General features: G+C 38.0%; 1 protein-coding gene across 1 annotated transcript; it reads left to right on the top strand.

Annotated features, from left to right (window-relative positions):
* The first annotated feature begins 5,506 nt into the window (after positions 1-5,506).
* LOC145994423 (uncharacterized) lies at positions 5,507-18,695 on the top strand. Its single transcript, XM_083130551.1, has 5 exons — positions 5,507-5,596; positions 7,245-7,383; positions 13,155-13,307; positions 15,801-15,961; positions 17,593-18,695. The coding sequence occupies exons 1-5, from the start codon at positions 5,559-5,561 to the stop codon at positions 17,750-17,752; spliced, it is 651 nt and encodes a 216-aa protein (XP_082986677.1). The 5' UTR covers positions 5,507-5,558; the 3' UTR covers positions 17,753-18,695.
* The last annotated feature ends 1,322 nt before the right edge of the window (positions 18,696-20,017 follow it).

The raw sequence follows: 20,017 nt of genomic DNA, 5'->3' as shown, positions 1-20,017 counted from the left end.
CGACTCCGACTCGGTTTGGCCCCGGGAAGAAATAATAGATATAACTTTGCATTTTCAAAGGGGTTCGACTCCCCCCTGTGTGTTCTAAAAACAAAAAACAAACTGATTTCTTTAATTTTGTATTTTGCAACGAGTCCACTCAAACCCTGTAAAAACGAATTTTCCATATGTGTAGTTCGACTCTGATTCTGTTTATTTAAGAAACAAACGCAATTACAATAACGCTACATTTTCAACATCATCTATTTCACGATGTTCTTTCTCAGACGTTCTGTGAGGACTTAACAAGGAAGTTGGTTTTGCAATTATATCTCCATACTTTTATTATCTGTCTGGATGAAACAAGGAAGTACTATGTACATAACGTTATCAGAGTCGACCGGATGCAACAAGGAACTACTGTGAAACTCCTCTCAGAACTGCAGGCCTCAGTGCCGCAATTTCCTCCTTGTAAATCTGTCATGATGTAATAAAGAACTCCTGTCACCGCAATTTAATCTCTTCTACAGATTTCCGCGTAACACGCTTGCTAATGACTTAAGCGTGTAAGGAAGTCTGCAGAACTTCTGAAACAGATTTTCCTCCACTCATTCTGTTACTTCGTGTTGGGTCAAGCAGAACGTGCGATGGCTGATGGAAATTTGGTAAGTACCTATTTCATATTCATATTAAAAATAACATATTTTCTGTATACACCATATATTTTTATTACAAGAAACTATTATACATATTTTATTATACCCATTAAATGCAATACCTCTCAATGTAGACGTTATATGTACAATCTCGGGTTCGATTCCCGATGGAAACCTATGGTTCTGTGCATAAAGTAAATTTAAAATCAGCTAGATTGTTTAATTATCCCACAACTGAACGAAACGTGTTAGTTTATTAGTAATATTAGTAATGTTTATTCGTTCAGTTTTCTCTTTTTTAACATCTCCACCATCCGTTCCTCTAGCTCTTTCCCCGTTCCCCCTGTTTTCTTATTTTCTGCTCTTTTATTCCTCACACTTTTAAATAGTTCCATTAACTCGAAACAGATTCTTAACGATAAATGCGAGGGTACATATTGGGCTCTCTGTATGTTTTCTACAAAATCACCAAACACTGCCGCGTTTCTTTTTTTTTCAATAATGAAGCTGAATATTTTCACCAATGTGTCCACCTTCAGTTCAAAATCTTTACACGTTTCTTCTAGTCGGCGCAATAAATCTTCGGCCAACCCGTTTTCTTCGCAGAAATTGACGTAGCTGCCTACATTCTTTTCTACTTGTCGTGCGTGAACTTTGCTCCACAAATTTCTTCTCTCTTCTGTTGTAGTCCTCGTATCCTCTTTTACGTCACCATACAGTAGACTGAACCCTAGTGGAAGTGTAGTCATCTGAAAATAGACAGAAAATATATTAGTTATATATATATATATATATATATATATATATATATATATATATATATTACACAACCTGTAATCACTGTTATATATTAATTCACGCATATTTTCAGGAACGTAACATACAACAAGGGGAGGCTCTGCGAAATGCTTTTCACGAATACCAGATAGGAGCAGAAGAAGAAGAGCACTTCGCAGAGCTCACCAGGGATGTTAGGAGGTGTCTGGAGGAGCAGGCAGAAATCAATCGGCAATACGAACAGACGTTGGCCCTATTCGCGGTTAGGCGTCACCTCAATCGTCAAAGAATGGAGGACACTTTCCGTCATTATCGCCAAAGGTACTTATTTTAATTTATTTCTTATAACATTGTATATTTTGGTATGGTCCGACAACCTATCGACTATCCTTGTAGCTCAATTAGGGGCAGATATATCAATCGAACATTAAAATCGGAAACATAAAATCGAAAAAATAAAATCGAAAAATAAAATCGTAAAATTAAAATCGGGAAAATTAAAATCGAAAAAATAAAATCGAAAAATAAAATCGAAAAATAAAATCGAAAAATTAAAATCAAAAAAATAAAATCGAAAAATAAAATCGAAAATATAAAATCGAAAAAAGTTTAAAATGTTTTAAACACGTTTAAAAAGTTTTTGAACAAAATTGAAATAAAAGACCCTCAGTCACAATCCTGTTTTCAAGGGGTCCTCGTTACTGACCCTGTTTCCCGGACCTCGTGTTTCAAAGGGTCCTCAGTTACGGTCCTGTTATCCCTAGAGTATTGTATATTCGGAATCTACACATACCCCACTTTTAAGGCTGTAGGCCTCCTGTACTCATGTTTCAAAGAATGCCCTGTTGCGGCCCTGTTAGGCCTCATTAAAACTTACTGCAAATAAGCCCCGATTATATATCTCACATACCACTATTTCTTTTATAGCCAATCAATATCTACATGGTACCGAATATATTTTTTAAATTCTTATATATTGTTTTTCAGAATGGATCGACGCAATGTTCGTAGGGCCGACAACCTGCTCCTTCTGCTACCTCCTGCGGTCCTCAGAGGCTATGTTCGTCCTCCTTCTCCTGGTCTGGAAGAGGAGGAAGATCCGCCCCTCATTAATTTGGTGGAGGAGGAGGAGGAGGAGGGACATCTTACGCCTCCATTACCTCCACCAGAGAACCGGGAACAGCCAACCCCCCCCCCCCCACCATAGGCTGTACATTTCCAAAATAAACCTCTGCTGCCACAGGTAATGTATTTTATTTTCTCACCTTTCAATTTGTATCGTTTTCTGCTTCCAACGTGTCGGTCTCCTCTATGATATCCGGGAATTCACGCTGCTCCAGGTGAAAGGCGACTCTGCTGATTCTACAATGGAGATGGTGATTCTGGTAACAACACAATCCGCTAGCCCCTTATATACCTTCCTTCCGATCTACGTTATCAATACATTCCGTGGGTATTCGTTCGCGCAGAGCGTCCAACGCCCACGTGCCTCTCCTATCTTCTTTCTGTCCTGGTACACTGTACACACTCAACTCTTCCGAGAATCGTACTTTTTTTACTCTGTATAATTTATCTACATCCGTCTTCTCCGGCACTTTTTTCTCCTTATGCTCTTTCTCCATCACGTGCTATCCCACATGCTTTGCAGAGAATCCTCCTTCCAGCACAACATTCAAACATTCCGCACATCATTCATCCGGTCCATGCATATCACTCTCAACCGTCCACACACACACATACATCGCTCACCAATTCCTGGAACCACTTAACGATAATCTTTCTCGCAACACCAAACCAATTAACACCAGACATCAAACATTACTCATTCCCCGAAACCCTACTCTCATCCCACACAATTCCTAGAACTCGAACACTCAACACTTCAACGTCATCTGCTCGAACACTCACCAGACCCTGAAATAATCTCCCGACAAAATTCCTTGTAAAACAGACCTTAAAACACTTGACTCAAACACGCAAAAGCAATTACTATTCCAGACCCATTACCAAAACCACATCCATTAATTCTCACAACATTTCCTCGAATCAACACTCAACAAACCCCATTTTTCAAGAAAAGGCACTTAACCTTCACCGCACCACTTAAAAGCCTCATCAACGCCATCTGTTTTCAGACGCCGGAATTCCGAGAAAACCAACCGTCACCGGAAAATCGTCAATACTTTTCCTCCTCCCCAACCCACATTCACAGAATTTCAGAATCATCAAAGCCATCTGTTTTCAGACGCCGGCAAAACGGGAAAAACCCGAATACTTTTTCCTCATCCCCAACTATCAATCAAAACGCTCCTCACAAAATTAAGCCCCGCCCATTTTAAAACATCCCACCAATCAGAATCAGCCTCACAAAATTAAGCCCCGCCCATTTTATGACGTCATCTTTCACAACAATACCCCTTGCTTGCCCACACAACTACATCATCAATTGATCTCTGATCGATCTTTTCCAATCAATTGATTTATCGGACTCAACGCCGGTGCATTACTACTTCCATGTTCGTTACTGAAATCAAACACTAGCAAACTTGGGCCGAATTTTAATTGTGTGAGAAAAATGAATCTGGTTCTGTTACGGAACCCATCAGGATTTTTAGTTCCAGGACATTTAATAAACCAGACATCACCCTCTTTCAAAAATTCTGGGCACGCCACTTTGGATGTGAGCATCTCTTTCCATGGTATGCGATGTTCGTTGTGGTAAGCCTCAGAAAAATATGGTACGAATAAAACAGGAACGTGTGATGTAACAGACAAGTGTGGCAGCCTCATTGAACTTCGGGATTTTGAGTTTCACTTTTTTGTCTCGAGGACCCGGAAAAGGCATAGAATCAACATTTCAGACAAATCGTAAGGAACTGTCCAGTTCAAGGCCTTATTTGTGGCAAGCAACAAGAGCATAACTGTGCACAAATAAAACTTTCGAAGCATTGAGCAATTAATTTATTCTTATTATTCTTAGAATAATGAGTTATGGACTTCCGATACTTTCGAAGATAATACTTTCTATGTAACAAGGAGATAATGTAAAAAACAATAAAGGCTAACAATTACCACTTATCTACAGTTTAGTTACGAAAAATGTTCATAATCTTTGCCTATCGCTGTCAAGTTCATTATCTTATCTCTATTGAGCAATTCAATTGTCATTTTAAAATTTAACAAATAATAGCTATCTCAGTTATAGACTAACTAGGCGGGAGAACAATTGGATTTTTAGGAAACTAAGCCAAGTAAGTAATTCTTAGGTATTTATACATGATCCTACTTCAATACATTTAGTATTACTTTTGTTTCGATTTTCGTACTGATTTTTTTACCTACTTGAGTTGTTGAGTTAGTCTTAAGTCCACTTTATGCACAGTAAGGTTAATTAGGACTGGACCTACAGTTTAAAGTGGGATCCGAACCACTATGTGCCTCCACCGGGTATCGAACCCAAGACCTCTTGATTACAATGCGACGACGCTACCACTGCGCTATCAGGGGGCTATCTTCTACCTAGTTGAGTTTTGTTGCCATGCACTGAAGAAATAATAAGTATATACCGTTTCGTATGTACTTATTACATATTCAGTACATAGCAACTACCAGTATGATTGACATTGATAATGCATGTAGCCATACCTCCATATCCCCTCCAAATTAAGTGGCTTCAAAGTACAGGGGCGAGTTCTTGTCTTCCATGACTTCACCTTTATTTATTATATTTAGTATATATTGCATAATATTTCATAATCTCTGACTGTTCACTGAGTGATTCCTTTTCTTTATCAGCGGGGAATGAACATGAATAACCTTGTATTATCACAATCTATTTCCAGACAGAGATACAAGACTAGAAACGCTAAGTTGCTGACCAAGGCAGTTCATTATGATATAAGTGATTTTATATCTTAATAAACTGCCTTGGTCAGCAACTTAGTGCTTTTAATATTAAAACATGGCTTAATTATATTACAAGATTAGAAGTAAAAATATCCAAATTTCCTTGAAAATTCTGGGTATTAAATGTAATTTCTATTTTTCTCAACCACAGTTTCCTCCCTCGGAAAGATGTTTGACGTCACGATGATTGTTGCAGCTCTGCTTATATCCTTTGCGCATGTCATATGTTCAAATGATGGTATGATAAAATACCGATTGAGAGAGAGCACAGATTTCAAGTAAGTGTTTGCACCCGCAATTGGTTATGTACCTGCTGAGAAGATTTACATAGTCTTACTTCTAAGAATTATTTATTTTCTGCACACTAAATATATTGTCCACATATTTGTTAACCAAGGAGCTGGATTGGCTTCAGGATGAGCTAGGCCAGAAATGTTCACTCAAAGTAATTGCTGACTAAGTTGGAAGAAATAAAAACTTTGCTTAAGAATGTAAAATAATAAGAAAAAAATCAGTTGGAAACTAGTGGAACGTGTGTATCGCTGTTATAAAAATGACAGCCAACGTTTAATACACAATCATTTTATGCTACTGTACTTTATAAAAACTGTAAAAAAGAGACTAATAAAGAAAGATTAATCTAATTAATCACTTGACTAAAGGTGTACAAACTATTTTAGAGAGAAAAATGTCAATTTTCCAGGGGCAATGCAGACTGATTTTATGCAAGAAAGAAGAAAACAGAGTGAATAGGTTTCTAAATATTCTCTCCATATTTGTATTACAGGATATTTAAAATGAAACGCCCCTATAAGAAAAATTCACAATTAATTTTACTTTCATCCCAAAGGCAAAACAAATACAAAACAGGACATGACATAGAGTGGGATGAGGCTAAGCAGATAGGAAGGGAGAAAAGAATGCTAGTGAGAAAATGGAAGGAAGCCAAGGAAATAGAGAAGAAAGGTGAAGAAGACACAATGAACTGGAATGGGGGACTGAAGTTAAACAAAGAATGGAAGAAGATGTTAGAAAGAGTGGAAAGGACAAGAGAGAAGGAGGAGAGGAGAAGGAAGAAAAATGAAGGGAAAAGAGCGTGAGATTAAAAGTCCAACCACATTCTATATGGAAGTAATTGTGTTTAGCCTTTTAGGTGAAAGTAAAGTTGGTAAGTGAAAGTCACCTGCTAGAAAGTTCCCAACAACTTTCTAAATAGTCTGGAGTGAGTAATGTTTGTGTATATATAATGCCCTGTTTTTGTATCTTGTTACTTTTGTACTTGATACAGAGTCTGAAGAAGACCTTGCTAGAAGGTTGAAACGTTACGTTTAGTTTATGTTTTTAATAAAATAAATTACTGCCTTGGTCAGCATATTTAGTTTTTCATAATCATGGAAACAAGGCTTAATGGTGTTATAATGACAATAGTGTTGCGTATTTTGCAACAAGACACACATATTTCCTATAAAATACAGATGCGTCAAGCATTAACAAACAATGCAAGACAAAAACAGTTGTGTTCTTCGTACACGAATCTTCCAACTGGATGGAACAGCAACCCGATGTGCTGGACAACCGTTCGTAGTGAGTGTCAAAGCTTAATTTCACTGGACACTTACTAAAGCAAGAAATCTTTTAAACAATCACCAAGTCCACTAATCGAACTGAGACTGAAGATTGAACGATATGCTGCAACTGTCACCTGCGGAACTCTGAATCGAGGTCATGGCAACATCTTCATTCAAACATTGAGCAGATATGGAATATATTGTGTAAACAAAAAACTTTCTTCTATCGTCAACTTTAGTTATAATTAATTATACATTTTTGTCATAGGGACGTCCAATATCTTGTATTTCTTCTAAACGCGAATAACTGTAAACATGAAACAATTACGTATGTAACAATTGTATTTTCAAATTTCAGGATTTCCCAGCTTGACAAAACGGGCGACGATGTATACAATCATTATTTTGATTATTTTCTGGATATTCAGGAAGCAAGACTTAAAGAATGTGGAGATTCAGTAAATATGCGCCACGATACAGGTCGATACACAGATCCAGTAAGTATCCTAAGTACTCATGAGACATGAATGAACGCTTACTAGTTTGACTTTTGTGCGCAAACGGTTGAAGTGTGCAAACTTTTTTTTAAAAAAAAGCTAAAGAAGACATTCGTAAACATTTGTCAACGTATTACATTCTTGTAAGATTCTTTGGAAGAAAATATGCTAATTCGTTTTGGATTTACATGGTTTCATATAACAGAAATTTAAATTCGTGCTTGAAAACAGAATGTTTGTAATTCTTTGAGATAGCCTTGCATTGCGGCAATAATTCTCAACCTTGGTGAAACCACGGTCCGGTAAATTCATCTTGTAAAGTAAATGCCCCAATCGCGACAACTGTACTCAGAGATAAATTTCAATTTTTTTTTTAAGAAAAAAAAAACTTTATACATTAATTAATATTGACACTTTGTCACCTTCATTGCTTCCCAAGGAGTCTTGCCTCAGAGGCGTTCACAAGATAGAAGGGACTAATCTCAGCGTCTCGCTAATAGATGTATTTTACGTAAAGAAAACTGGTTGCAAATAGGTTGTCCAATTAGAATGTGAGTTATTTATATAATGCTTAACTATTTGCTGAATTATTCCATATGAAGGCTCTATGATTGATATCGCGTTGGGGTGGAAGGCAAGAGCAAATTTTAAATTTACGCCTAGTTTTCTCATTCAGTTCTTGAAACATCTTTGATGTGAATGCCGAACCTCAATCGACGTAAATTTCTTCCGGTACCCCATATCTCAAAATTGTCTTCTCATAAACAACATTTGCTGCTGTTGAAGTTATTATGTCACCACTGGACGTGTAAAAGTCAACACACGAGATTATATAGTTGTGCCGAAGACTTCCGCTCACTGTATATGGTCCACTGAAATCAATGTTTATCCTCTGGAAGGAACGATATCCAGGAAAAGTTTGAAAAACCCGAGGAGGGAGACCTGTAGCTCCTTTATTTCATTGACATGAGAGACATTACATACACCTATTTCTAAGAAAGTTCGTCATGTGGGGAAAGCAAATACGTTTCAAGACCGCTGGTAAATTTTGGTAAAGCCCAAATGACCGCGGTGGCTCAGTCGGTAACGCGTCTGCTAAAGGTCCCGGGTTCGATCCCCGGCCGGTTCAAATCCGGGAACTTTTCTAACGTTGGAAGCGGCCCCGGCGCCCACCCAGCGTCGAATAACATGGGTACCTGGGGAAACCTGGGGGGTAAAGGCGGTCAGGGGCGTGGTGCTGATCACATCACCCCCACTCACGACCGGATCAAGAAAGTGTGGGGCGTTACCCCCACACCCCCTATACGCCTCCATGGCGTGGTGCTAAGCACAGGGGAACACTTTACTTTTACAAATGACCACCACCTATTGGATGACTATGAAGGTGAAGTTGAAGTTGACTATGAAGTTTTCATATCATGGAAACAAGGCTTAATGGTGTTATAGCTATGAAGGTTTTCAAATACCAGTTCTCTAAGCGACTTGGGCATACATAGCAATTTGATAACGCCGAATGCCATTTTTGGGTATTGTACAAAATCCCATCTTCAAGCATACAAAAGTAAGCTTGCTTCTGGTACTGAGATTTGGCGGAGGGATCCTGCGTAATTACTTTAATTATTTCGGAAAACAAAGAATCGTCCGTGTAGTGTAGCGTAACATCAACAAATCCATCCTCTAACAGGAACAACCTTGCTTCCAGTAGTTCATCATTTGCATCCTCTGGAGGAATAGTTGAATCCCTGGACAACACATCAGTGATGTTCTTATCCGTGCTACAGTGACCGAAGAAGAAATTATACTCTTCTAATGTTACAGACCACCTTACCAATTCAGATGTTAAATTCTTGGCTGTTTTAATGTGTTGTGACTCTATTATTGGTGTAGAGGTCAAAATACCTCCCTACTAAGTACTAGCGGAAACTCCTTAATGTAAACAGAACAGCGGTCAATTCTAACTGCATAACGCTGATGATCTCTTCCCCTCATTTCAACTTCTACTGCAATATCCAACTGCCATGAAATCGCCATTCGCATTAGGATGCATCATAACTCCAGCAATGACAAGGGTACTTGCGTCGGCGTACACTCGAAGTTCTGTCTCTGTATCATATACCTGTAGCACAGGTGCATTCATTTGAAATTCTTTTGTTCTTTCAGATTTTGTTTTCTTCTATATAAATTTCTCTCCTTTACATAAAACCTGTCGTAGGGGTTGAGAACTTTCCGCATACTTTGCAATGTACTTGCGTTCGTAGGAGTATAGGCCTAAGAACCTCTTTATTTCCTTAGTAATTTTTGGAAACTTATAATCCTGAATTGAGGAACATATACGATCGCTAATTTTGCAACCAAAACGATAAACACAGTGACCTAACGGATAAATTTTATAAGCGCTTTAGAACAAATCGTCAACGTAGTAAGAAACTTTTTGATTATCTAGTCCTGCACACGCAAGCTTAAAGGTACTATTCATAACTTTAAGAAGTTACGTGTCCCTGTGGTAAAACATTATACTCATATGAGCCGATACCAGGAATAGAATGTGCTGTGTATGGCTTACTGTCCTCAGCGGAATTTGAGAAAATAATGCTTTAAATCAGCTACTGAGTAATACTTTTTTCCGCCCTTAGTATTCAATATATTATTTATATATACGAGTTCAGAGCCCGACTATCAAGTACCATTCTCCAGCTCTGATCTTTTTTCCTAATCACGATTTAGGGAGAACTGTAGGCCGTCTTACAATCACATGTAATTAATACTGTTTGAGGTTTGTGTGATAACTTCTGGCTTAAGATGAACGGTGATCAGAAATTGAGGTCTGTGGAAAGGTGTATCTTTAGAGAGCCTAATATGTTGTTCGTAATTTGTAGCTCTACTTAAATCCGTTTCCGACCAAATGATAACATGCCTGAATCTGTATAGCAGATATACGAGCTGACTTTTTTCGCTAGGATCTAGTTCAGGATTGATGGTAAATTGTGACATATCAACATCCTTTTCACTTCTTTGAACATTTCCTTTGGAACATTAAACTCTACACTTGCTTTTATTGCTATTTTATAAAATTTCTCCTGAACCCATTTTGTATACTAGGAATAGCAATTCGGTATTTAAATGGATTCGAGATCCATACCAAGTCCGTTTCTGTATTGACTGGAGTTCTGGATACTAACAGACTGGTTTCCTGCTGGAATTAGCTATCTGGTTCTAACAAGTGGTAAGGTTGTAACTTACTCGTAACGGTAAACATATATTTGACATAGGATTTATTTAACCTTACCTTACTTGCTGCAACAAATCCTGCAGTTTCTGAACACTGTATAAGAATTTCTAATCTAATGGAAACATCAAAGGCTTGATTGGATTGTTCTTTAATCTTGTTTCTGGGAGGCACTGCAAATCTATGAATTACTTGTCGGCTTTCTTTGTAGTCTGATTGTGCTCGCTGAGATTTCAAGAAATCGTTTCCCAGCACGGTCTCATGGCAAAAAACTTCGAATGACTCCAAAGGGTGCTTTTACTCCTAGCTTCGTTAAATTAAAAGTTGCTGTTGTTAAGAATAGTGCTCGTGTGTGTGGTTTGGAAAACCGTAGAACGATCACTTTACCTCAGTTCCCACTGTTAATACTTGGAAGCAGTTGCGTCTGTGAATTATCCGTGTGCTGATTACTAGTGAAATTCTAAACATATCGTGAAGCATGATTTGGTGGACTACGATTAAAATATCTAGAGCGTGAGGCATCCCCTCACCACAGAAAAATGTTAGAATAGCTTCCGCGGTAAATGTTACGATTTCCACCGTACCTATATCCTCTGGAAAATGACCAAAAATTAGCTCTTCTGCTATGACTATTGTCCTTTATATTACTGACGAACTGAATCGTCAGTGAAATCAATGACGGATGCATAAAATGTAGCTGTGCCATTGTTTGCGAATCAGCTGAGTAGTCCTGTTCTCGAGTCTGGGCTAATCTAGCCTGGCCGCGCGTTACCACCCGGTGCACAGTGATGGAAGTAGCTACATGGAAAGGTGTAACCCTTTCTACTAAGTTCCTAATTAAATATAGGGATCAATCCAGCTTGTCACTGCCATTAGATGACCAAAATAGCAATACTTAAGCTAACACCAATAGAAAAATGTATGAGAATCAAATTACGACGAATAAAAATCGCACAATGTCCTGGGGGAACTTCCAGGTACAACCATTCATTTAATTATAAACCAAATAAGTTGGATCATTATTCTTCATTTCTTCTACCTAATAAGTAACTAGCGGTGTAAAAAATATTCATGCTTCTGCATTTCTGATACAATTCAGGGAAAGAGTAAAGGAAAAACCCGCATTAATTTACGTTAACTCAATGGGAATGTGTTCGGCAGCCTTTCATCCTTGGCAAAGGGAATGAATAAACTCCGATGAATTCATGCAAATAAATTATAAAACACCTCTTGATTCCCATAATAATAATAACGTACTACAAGCACAGACAGACGCGGCCTTAGGTGCTAGGTTGGCTAGGATTTACCTGGGTTTCGAGAGGACCTTCTCATCTCCTCGATGCTCTCTCATTCCTGTCTCTAATCGAACTCCCTCACTCTGGTCTCTCATTTACTTCAAAAATTTGACCATTCACTCAACATCTACACCCATACCACATCTTACCCCCGCACCACTCTGCATTCCAGTTCATTCTGACGCTTACACCTTGTCGTTCCTCATTCCATCCAAATACGCCACAATTTGAAATAAATTGATAAATATTAATAAATCAAGTATGGCTTAATCATGTAACGTAAAAGTTCGATTATATCTAAAATTCCAGATAAATGCAAAATTAGGTTAAAATAAGTTATCCTCCCACTCGAAGTTCTGTTATTGTAAGAAATTTATTTCGAACTGTTTTGAAACAGGTTTCAAGCACAACAAACGTACCTTAGAGCAATCAGAACCATCCTTCCGCGTACTGATTGGAAGTAGTCTCGCGCATGAGCAGAGTTGGAAGCACTGCACATGTTATACGTTTTGATAAATGGGATATTAGACAATCGAGATTTCTTGTTCGGTCTACAGTCTTTTTTGAAAACAGTTAGTAGGAAGTTCTGGCAAAGCGCAAAAATCCAACGAGGTCATGTCCTTGCTTATTTTAAACAAGGTAGGAGGGGAGGGAGGAAGACCTCCACAGTTCCTGAGCCAGTTTGCAGCTTGACCAGGCTGCAGCCTGACAGCCCGTACAGGGTCAACGAATTTAGTAGTGCATTACCATTGATATAATGCGCTATTGGTGCGCTCAATTTTTACCTTAGTGAACTATATATATATATATATATATATTTCACTTTCACAAAAAAAGATATAAAGACACACTGGGTAAAAGAAAATAAAAGAAAAGAGAAAGCGGCTTAAAAGTAACTAAATAATATAGATATAATTCCATTATCTGCAAATGAGCTGTACGAGAAAGGAAATTGCCGCATTATTAAGAGATGCGAGTGTTCATGGCCAATAAACTACGCAGACTGTTGCAGGGACATTCGGCTTGGCAACAGCGCGCTCGTTCACGAATCTCATGGCAGAAATCTCAACTGCCTTCCTAGGTGGCGTTCTGTATAAGAATGACTGTTGATAAAAAATACAGAAGAAAATCGTGAATGATTGTAAATGATTTAGCATGATTTAAGATATTGCATCAAATACCTTACTCATAGATTAATGAGAACCACGGTTTATTAATTAACTTTTCACGACGATATGATTTTTTCACAGGAGGAAACTTACTATATGGATTTCATGACGACGAGCACGGTATTGCACAACATTTCCAGCATCCAAAGAATAACCAACGTAAGCGTGGAATCCCTCGGAGACGAGAAAGATACGTATTTTTTCCGGTTTTCGGTCAAATTCCCTGACGCTAAGGTATGTACAAATTGTTCTTTGAATGTTACTCACAATTTCTATGTTAGCATGCAATGTTAATTGGACATATCAATCGTCTGGTGATTCTACATATTCTAACACTTTTTTCAAAAAAAAAAAACCTGCAATTTTACTATACACCTGATGCACTAACCAACAAATTGCTCATCTTGAAACGAGAAAAAATGCCCTCTCGAAACGTTGTATTTAGACAATGTGAAATGTCCAATTAACAACGCATGTAATGTATAAATTTATAAATAATTTCCATTTCGATGTGAAAACTAGGTACATTTACTTTGAGTTTGTATTATTGATTGATTTAGTATATTTTACTTTCTTCTTTTGCCACTTTTGGCTATTTACCAAGATGGGGATGAGTGATGATATGATGAAATTGATGAATGCAAACTTCCTAACATCCATGCCCAAGCATGGATTCGAACCCGGGACCTCTAGGTATTTGTATTAGAACACTCTCTCAGGCATTAGCAACAAAATCGAGGATTAACTTTGAATACGAACAAAAACAAAACAAGGATCTCTGATGTACAAATGTTTTTGTTTTTTTCACCTCGAAAGCAATGTTCGTAACGACCCGTAAATAAATTATCAGAATTTTTATAGATTTCCAGAAATGTCTTTGTCATAATTGTCAAAAGCTTGCAATAGTTTTATGCCGTGTGCTCTTTGTCTATTGGTAATTGACAAGCAGATTTTTTGAATTAATCCAATCAACGTGATTCATGTGGAAATCAGCTTACCTGTGTCATGAATCTGGCAATAGTTTTGCTGTTACTAGCTCCAGCCTGTTTCCAAGGTGACATTTAGGTTTCTCTGAGTGAGACTCACCACAATTCTATTTATTAAAGAACACAGGGTGTAGAATCAAAACATATTGAAAAGAGCTATGAATAAATCTTCCTACTGTTGGCCGCCGATCGTACCGAATTTGATTCATACCAAACTGTAGAAAATTTGTCAATTACAACAAAATATGATATTGTCATCCAAGTCCTACAAAAAAGTAATAAAAGCTAATCCTGTATTGTACAATCAATATATTCAAGTGAACAGTCCGAGGGGAAACTAAACAATATTTTATTTTTGTATTCTAACCATTCTCCAGATACAAAAACTCGTAAATAGTCAAATTCAGTTGCCTTTTAAGGTACATGGTGTTTCACCTGATTTGCCCTGATTTCAAGATTCGTTATAAAAATATTACTACAACAAATACAAACTTTCGGAAGGAACCATTGGGAGGAGGAAGGTTCAAATTTATTTTTGTATGTTTTCAATATGACCGCCATGCAGTTTGGCAACGCAGTGAAGGCAAAAACACATATTGTCTCAATTACCCATGGATTTTGCACATGAATTATCGGATCTTGTAGACGCCGACCCCGCGGCGGAGTGGTTAGCACATCGCGCTACGACGCCAGGGGTCCCGGGTTTGAATCCCGGCCTGGGCATGAATGTATGTGAGTGTCCATTCATCAATTTCATCATGTCATCACTTTCCCATCTTCGAAAATTAGCCAAAAGTGACACAAAGGGCGAAGTAAAATAAAGCAAATCAATCGGATCTTGTGGACGACGATGATTGTCCTGGAAAAGTTATGGGCAACTCACGAGATTTATTTTCATCTCACCAGGGAAGTGAATAAATAAATAAAACATTCGAATTTTAGCTGCAGAGAACCCACACGAGTTTCAAGAGTCGTCGGACAATCCAGAGAAAATTCTTGTCTAGTGTGCAATTTCGCGAAATGCTCTCATTTCCCCATTTTTTTTTTCGAAAGGTACATCACATCTGAAAATTACCTGGAAATGCTCAATACCTTTTACATCCCAGAACTGTGAAGCAAACTTATTCCAATATGAAGGCAGCAGTTTCAACAAGATGGGGTAAGACCGCACACCACAGAAGAAGTTCTTAAATTCCTGAACAAGCATTTCTGACATCGTGTTATTTCCAATCAATATCCTGAAATGTCGAACTGTGGCATGTCGTGGTCTCCCCGCAAGTCCGGACTTAAAGCCAGGGGAGTTTTACTTCTGGGGATACCTGAATCAAGATTTTTATTTAATCTGGCCGGAGGAATATTCATGAAGTGCTAGATGAAATCAGGACAACTGCAACCATTTCGAAGGAGACATTGAAACGTGTATTCGGCAACATATGTGTTAGCCTTCGTTGCGTCACGAACTGCATGGTGGCCAGATTGAAAACATACAAAAATATATTGCAACCTTCCTCTTCCTAATGGTACCTTGTGTAAGTTTGTATCTGTTGTAGTACTTTTTTTAAAAAAATAAAGATTGAAATCAAGGCAAATCAGCTGAAACACCCTGTACATATTTTAGTACATTAGAGTAACATATAAATGCTGCCTTATTTAAAAACTTTGGGGGGAATGTTACTTCCAAACACTGGCACAGAGTAAATTATTATAAGAATGATATGATATTAACCTGTCTCGTTTTCAGGCTACATCCAACTTCTTCATGCGTCAAAATGATGGCATTCACGACTCATGGGAAGGAACCACATCAGCCTTGGTAGGCGACAACACGTTCGACCTGTGGTACGAAGTTAACTATGTCCCCAAAACTTACGGAAGCATTAACTGTTTCCAATCTTCATTCAGGTAAGCAACAGGCATGGGCGTCGGAAGGGGGGAAGGGAGTTGAAATGGTCGCTCGACATCCTCTTGCAATTGTTTATTGTAAATTTTAAATTAAACAAAAACAATAAAACTCTTTAAGTTGATCATTAGGATTCTAGCTGAATATTCAAAACACATGATATAACTCGTAGAATTGAATGTAAAGTACAGAGCCAGGATCAAAACTCCCAGTTTTCATGTTTTCCTATTGATCCAAAGATTAAATGATTCTGTGAGTTTTTAAAAGTTCAAAAATGAGATTTTTATGTGACAGGCCGCAAAACGTGAACTTAATAACATTTCAACCTAACTTCCAAAGGTTTCCTTTGAACGAAGTGCATAAAGGTTAATAACCAAATAACATAACCATGCGTTTTAAAATATAAACTAAGGTATTTAATATTATTTTGTAAGGAAGGGCTGGCTGTGGTTACATAAAAAATACCAGAGCGACGCCCTACTACGACTACGCCACTGGGCCTTTGGACATTCTCCGGTGGGACAGTCCAGTCATACTCTTGACTATGTTTACCTTTGTGCAAATTCCATCATGATCCTCAAATAGAACTATACTCTGTACGCCTGTGCAAATTCCATCATGATCCTCAAATAGAACTATACTCTGTACGCCTGTAAAAATTCCACCATGATCCTCAAATAGAACTATACTCTGTACGCCTGTGCAAATTCCATCATGATCCTCAAATAGAACTATACTCTGTACGCCTGTAAAAATTCCACCATGATCCTCAAATAGAACTATACTCTGTACGCCTGTGAAAATTCCATCATGATCCTCAAATAGAACTATACTCTGTACGCCTTTAGAAGGAACATGAGTTCAGCCAATGCGCTGGGTACCAACTAAAGTGCTAATAGAAAGACAGAGGATTCGCTGTGATCAATATGCAAATTTTTACATATATACGAGGGTCATCCAGAAAATAATGAACGTTTCGGTGTAAAACACAAACGACAATGGTGTGTGCAAAATAATTGTGGGAGAGAAACTACATGTCTTAATCTACTTTTCCACATATTTGCCATATACAATCAAGCACCTACCATAGCGTGATACCAGTTTGTTGATACCGTCATTGTTCTCGGTTTCCGCCAATGTATTTGACCGCACCGTTTGTTATGTATGGCACGACGGTGACTTTGAAACGTTTGACAGTAGGCCTCAGCATTGATTGTTGCTCCGCATCCCAGGAAATCAATGAGTAAGACACCTTTCCGGCCACAAAAGACAGTTGCAAAAAATAAAATATGGTGCGTGTTACACGTGGAACAATCACGACAGCCACGTGAAAACCACGTGTAAATAGATGGTTTTCACGTTCTTTCACCTTCTATCGGAACGTTTTGCATCACCGAACAAAGTGGCGCAGTACTGCCGGAGTAAGAGCAGGCACTTGCCGTCACTCGGGAGCCCTAACACCGGCATTTGTCGCACGAGAAATGTAATTAGGAAAAATACATCAATTTTGGGGGAAACAATTACAAAACCGAAAACGTAAGGTACCTATCTACTGGTAAGCATCAATCTGTAGCAGTTCTGTTTTGGCGCCTACAAATATTAATTAATAAGATTTTTGAAAATGTCTTTGCAGGGTTACGGAAAGTAACGTGACGTGGACGTATCAAGAAGGAGAAGACAAATGGGTTGACTACGCAGTTGAACATGCGTTGATGTTCGATGGAGACAGTATATTTCTTGCTCTTCCTGGAAAGAACGTTTTTGATCAGATAGGAGTACCAATTCATCCATAACAACGGACGACAAAAATTGAAAAGAAAAAAAGAAAAGAGTAGCTAATGGAACTCGAACATAATCCCTCAACAGAGAACGGTACTCCTTCACCGAAAAGAAAAACACTGGTGTAAAAGCGACACAGAGACTGGCCTACAGAACATTTAGATCAAAGTTTATCCTCAGAGGTTTTGCAAGAGTGCCAGGAAAATAATCAAGGGGAAGTAAAGAGGTTATTGTCCCCTCAAACTATGATTCTTTTATACAAACCTACGAAAATAACATTAACGATTTTTTCGATTTCCGTCCTTCCATAAATGAATGGATTGTTTATGAAGAGAGGCAGGAACCAGAACTCTGCAGTCTGCAACATTTGGTAATTTCAGTTTTGTAAGCTTTGATGTACATTTTTAAATCCAATTCCAGACTTATTTTCGAACTGCAGTCACGATGTGAAAATGTCCCTTTTTTTTGTTAACTCATAGTCAGGCATGCTCTTCTTTGATTAATTGATTTCCTTTATTTTACTTCGCTTTTTGTACCACTTTTGGCTAATTTTGCGAAGATGGGGATGAGTGATGATATGATGAAATTGATGAATGGACACTCACAAATATCCATGCCCAGGCTGGGATTCGAACCCGCGACCGCTGGCGTCGTAGCCCGTTGTGCTAACCACTCCGCCACGGGAGCAGGCTCATGCATGGTCTTCATTAGAAGAATCATTACCAATACGTGTAGTCTAAATCAGTGGTTCTCAAATTGTTTTCTCATTGCACCCTTTAGTCGTAACCAAACGTCTATGTACCCTCACCATAAGTTTTCTCCGAAAAGTGGGTTTTAAAGACTTCTTGGCTGCCTGGTTAGTGGGGTATTTTTCAAACGTTGGAGGCGTGTATCTGCAATGGATCTAAATGGCATTCGGGCTGTATATGGAAAAATAGTAAATAAATATACATTAGAAAACTACTTTTATTATTTTATTTGGTGTTCCTACGCTTACAATATTTATGATAATTACAACAAAAAGTTAAACACATACATGCTAAGAAGTATATAAAAGACTTCAATTTTCATATATTTTTTCCAGAGTTGTTGAAAATAAGTAAATGACAAAAAAAAGTTCATAAACCAACTGTCAAGCACAATTTTGGAGTTCTTATTGTCAATCGTGGGTTTCTAGTGAGAGGGATGTGCCTGCATAGCCTGACAAGTTTCGTGATGTTTGGTTGTTCACTTGAAACTTTCAAGAGGAGATTCTGCTCAAAATCTAGTCTATTTTAGATTTCGAACGATTATTTTATTTCAAAATATATAAGACAAAGATAAGAGTGTCAGTGACGGAATCACCCTTATTTTCCTGTTGAGTGTTAAAGATATGACTGGTCTACACTCCTGCAGAAAAAAACGTTGTGTGGGTGTTCCCGACATCTCTCTTCCGAGCTGATCCTTTCAAGTCGTTCATGTACCCCTGGGGGTACGAGTACCACAATTTGAGAACCAAACTATATGTATAATTTATGAATGTTACTTTCTAAACATAGTAGAATTATCGCGGTTGTTCAATGGTGGTGGTAGAAGAAAATTTGAAAACATTGTAAATTTGCGGAATACAATTGTAACACTTTGGACAATGAATGCAGTCAGTAAGCACATAGCTAAGTTGAAGTTTTTCCATTACTTTGGACCATAATATTGCAACTCTACAAGTGTAGGTTCAGCTGTAGCTGCCATACTAAAACAAAGAGTTGGTGGTAATATAATTCTCCAACAGTATTTCGGATTTTTTTTATTCGGTCCTACGTCCCTCTACAACCGTTAAACGGTGTTAATGTAACACCACTGAGGCTAAACACTGAATAAATTGTTTTCGATCTACTAGGACCAGTGTCTGTGACGCTTCAATACCATTTCATTTTACAGTGCGCTTAGGTGACTTTACCGATGGTGATGTTAGTGAAGTTTTCATTGGTGATACCGAAAATATTTACGACAGACAGAGCATATACGTGTTGTTGCACATACGTGTTCTTGAAGAACACATAAACCTACACACGAACAAAAAATGTAACAATTCACACAAATGCCTAATTTCTTTACTACAGTAACGACTAAAAGTGCATAAATTGAAAATGATGCATTTTTGGTGCATGGAATGCATGTTCTTCTTTTCCTCTTTCCTCTATCCCTCATGCCTTTACAGTGTCGTGGATGCCTCGACCCAGAAACAGAATCAAACACAACAAAAACGTAAAATTAGGAACAGCATTAAACACAACAAAAAC

This window comes from Lepisma saccharinum, chromosome 10 (genome assembly GCF_977018435.1).
Source record: "Lepisma saccharinum chromosome 10, izLepSacc3.1, whole genome shotgun sequence".
NCBI lineage: Eukaryota > Metazoa > Arthropoda > Insecta > Zygentoma > Lepismatidae > Lepisma > Lepisma saccharinum.
Note: the sequence above shows the minus strand (reverse complement) of the source record. Positions and strands in the feature narration are given on the sequence as shown.